The sequence below is a fragment of the Diceros bicornis genome, chromosome 5, assembly GCF_020826845.1.
Source record: "Diceros bicornis minor isolate mBicDic1 chromosome 5, mDicBic1.mat.cur, whole genome shotgun sequence".
Lineage (NCBI taxonomy): Eukaryota > Metazoa > Chordata > Mammalia > Perissodactyla > Rhinocerotidae > Diceros > Diceros bicornis.
Window position 1 is genome coordinate 31,378,919 of NC_080744.1, and position 3,137 is coordinate 31,382,055.

The 3,137-nt window shown below is 36.6% G+C and overlaps 1 protein-coding gene across 1 annotated transcript; it reads left to right on the top strand.

Annotated features, from left to right (window-relative positions):
• Nucleotides 1–833: 833 nt before the first annotated feature.
• Nucleotides 834–2,247, top strand: LOC131405382 (olfactory receptor 4F3/4F16/4F29-like). Its single transcript, XM_058540434.1, has one exon. It carries the CDS (start codon nucleotides 834–836, stop codon nucleotides 1,785–1,787), a length of 954 nt encoding a protein of 317 aa, XP_058396417.1. The 3' UTR covers nucleotides 1,788–2,247.
• Nucleotides 2,248–3,137: the final 890 nt, after the last annotated feature.

The following is a 3,137-nucleotide window of genomic DNA, read 5'->3' on the forward strand; positions in this document are numbered from 1 at the left end:
TGAAAAATAAGTTTTTTCTTTAATTTCCAGTTTCTGGTGGACTAATAACTTTGTAAAATACAAAATCAGAAACTTAGGTGTCACTATAATGCCAAATTGTTCAGAAATTTCTAAACACTCACTCACAAATTCTGTACCAAACACAATGCAAACTGGTAACAGACAGTTCATAGACCTGCATCTCTCTGTGGACCACTTTTTCATTGCTTCAGGGAATCCAAATATGAATAAGTCTTAATCCCTGCCTTCAAGAAGCTTACAGTCTACTTGGTGAGTTAGAACTGTACTCAGTTCACTATAATACAAGGGACAGTAAAATAAATACTACTACTAATAAAGTAAGACTTCATAGATGTGGTAAACATTTAAGTAATATTTAAGATGAATCTGTTCCCAGAGATAGAGACTGGGAAGGCAGAGAAGAAGGGTCTGTCCACTGGATAAAGATTTATAGGCTTGGAAGGGATTGCAATAGTGATTAGTTCTATGAGACTGGGGCCAGATTATATTAGTTTTGAACCAAAAACCAAAAGTTTTAGGGTTGAATTCCTGTTACTCATGTTGACCATCTTGTATCTCATGAGTAGTATCACGGCATCAACCCTGGGAGAAAGCAAAGGGTATTAAACACAGAGACCACTTGGTGGTAGAAAACAGCTCCACACAACAGCCACCAATTTCTCCATGATCCCATTTCAGAGGCATAAGTGTATTAGGTCAGTTTTAATGCTTAAGTAGAAATAGCCTTTTATAACTTTGACCTTTCTTCTTCTAATTTATTAACATAATTATAATTATTTACATTTTACTCTATTGTCTTTCTTCAGGTAGCAATGCCGACAAAGCCAACGGATGGAGCGAATCTCTCTGTGGTGTCAGAGTTTGTGTTCCTGGGACTCACCAATTCCTGGGAGATCCAACTTCTCCTCTTTGTGCTCTCCTCCACATTTTATGTGGCAAGCATGATGGGAAACTCCCTCATTATGCTCACTGTGACCTCTGACCCTCACTTACACTCCCCCATGTACTTTCTGTTGGCCAACCTCTCCTTCATTGACCTGGGAGTTTCTTCTGTCAGTTCTCCCAAGATGATTTATGACCTTTTCAGAAAGCATAAAGTCATCTCCTTTAGTGGCTGCATCACTCAAATTTTCTTCATCCACATCATTGGTGGTGTGGAGATGGTACTGCTCATAGCCATGGCCTTTGACAGATATGTTGCCATATGTAAGCCTCTCCACTATCTGACCATCATGAGCCCCAAAATGTGCATCTTCTTTTTAGTGGCTGCCTGGGTGATTGGTCTTATCCACTCCATGGTTCAATTGGTTTTTGTGGTAAACTTACCCTTCTGTGGTCCTAATGTGTTAGATACCTTTTACTGCGACCTTCCTCGGTTCATCAAACTTGCCTGCACAGACACCTACCAACTAGAGTTCATGGTCACAGCCAACAGTGGGTTCATCTCTGTTGGCTCCTTCTTCATACTGATCATTTCCTATATCGTCATCATTCTCACTGTTCAGAAACGCTATTCAGCTGGCTCATCCAAGGCTCTGTCCACACTATCAGCTCACATCACTGTGGTAGTCTTGTTCTTTGGTCCTTTGATATTTTTCTACACATGGCCATCTCCCTCCACACACCTAGATAAGTTTCTGGCCTTCTTTGATGCAGTTCTCACTCCTTTCCTCAATCCTATCATTTACACATTCAGGAATCAAGAAATGAAGGCGGCAATGAGGAGAGTATATAGACAGCTGGTGAATTACAGGAAGACATCTTAAATGATTCCTGTATTGTGAAGAGGCCTTGTTAATTACTGATGTTCATTATTAATGGTCAAACTCAGAGAAAAGCTCTTGGTTTTACTATCTTGATTTGATTATACACACTGATAGTCTATTTTATCTTTCACTAGGAAGAAAGGATATTCACTTTTGAAATGAGAGAGCTACATACAAAGTATTTGTAAACCAAAGATTATAATAATCTTGAGCCTAAATTCCTGAGGAATAATACTTGCATGAAGTAATTTTCAGAAATACATGAAGGAAGTCTTCTGTAAGGCCTTCAGAACAGAGAGAAGTATCTTTTAATCCACCATAATTCAATATGACTTTGTCTTAACTTGACTACATCTGCAAGCACCCTATTTCCAAATATGGTGACATTCACAGATATTAGGGATTAGGATTTCAACATGTCTATTTGGTGGACACAAATCAACCCACAACAGTAGGTGGTATAGGAATCTTGTACTATACTAGATATAGTACATATATTGTTGTAGCATAGCTACCTATTAATCAAAGTGAAAATATATTTAAAATAAACAAAACAGTAGAAGGAACTTTAGCTCTTTCATAGGGAATTAACTATATTTTAAAATAGCAGAGAGTATAAAGTCAGCATAAGGCACAAAAAGTTATTCTTGGGAGCTAAGGAATCTCTGCTAACTAGGAAGATTACACAGAAGGTAAAGAATAACATTTGCAGCCTTTAGTCAAGAGCAGAATGAATATACCAAAATAAATTTGTCATGTTATTCTAACAGAGAGAAAACCAAATTCTAGTCTTGCTTCAATATAGTATTTGTGGTAAAGCATTCCTAAGATTTTAAAAATAAACCCATCAAACTGAGCTGTACAAACTTTGCCAAAATATTAATACATATTATTTCTTCATTTCAGACTCATTATTTGAAGATATATATATATATATATACCACTACAACCAGGGAAAATAGAAGTTGCTTCCTATACCTTCTGCAGTTTTCTATCTCCACTGAGTTTTCTCTTTTACTCTCCTCTTTCAGATGCTGGAATAACTAGATGTTTTATCTTAGGATAAATCTATCCTTTTTTTCCCCTTGATAAACAAACTAGATCCTATTACCTTGCGTAGTCAATCATACTTTTTGACTAGAATTACTTCTAATACAGTCTCAAACACCCATTTTATGACTTTAACCAGAGTAACTAACTGTTATTTCACAGACAGTACTCTGTTTAAAAAGTACAGAGCCTGACAATAGTTTAAGTGGCAAAAATTGACTTTAATCAGGAACTATTGCAATAGGGGGAAAAGAGAAGACAGTATAGAACTGGGCTTAATTTCTAATATAATTAGAACAA

Coding starts and splice junctions, on each gene's coding strand:
- LOC131405382 (XM_058540434.1), top strand. CDS start 834: ATGCCGACAAAGCCAACGGATGGAGCGAATCTCTCTGTGGTGTCAGAG.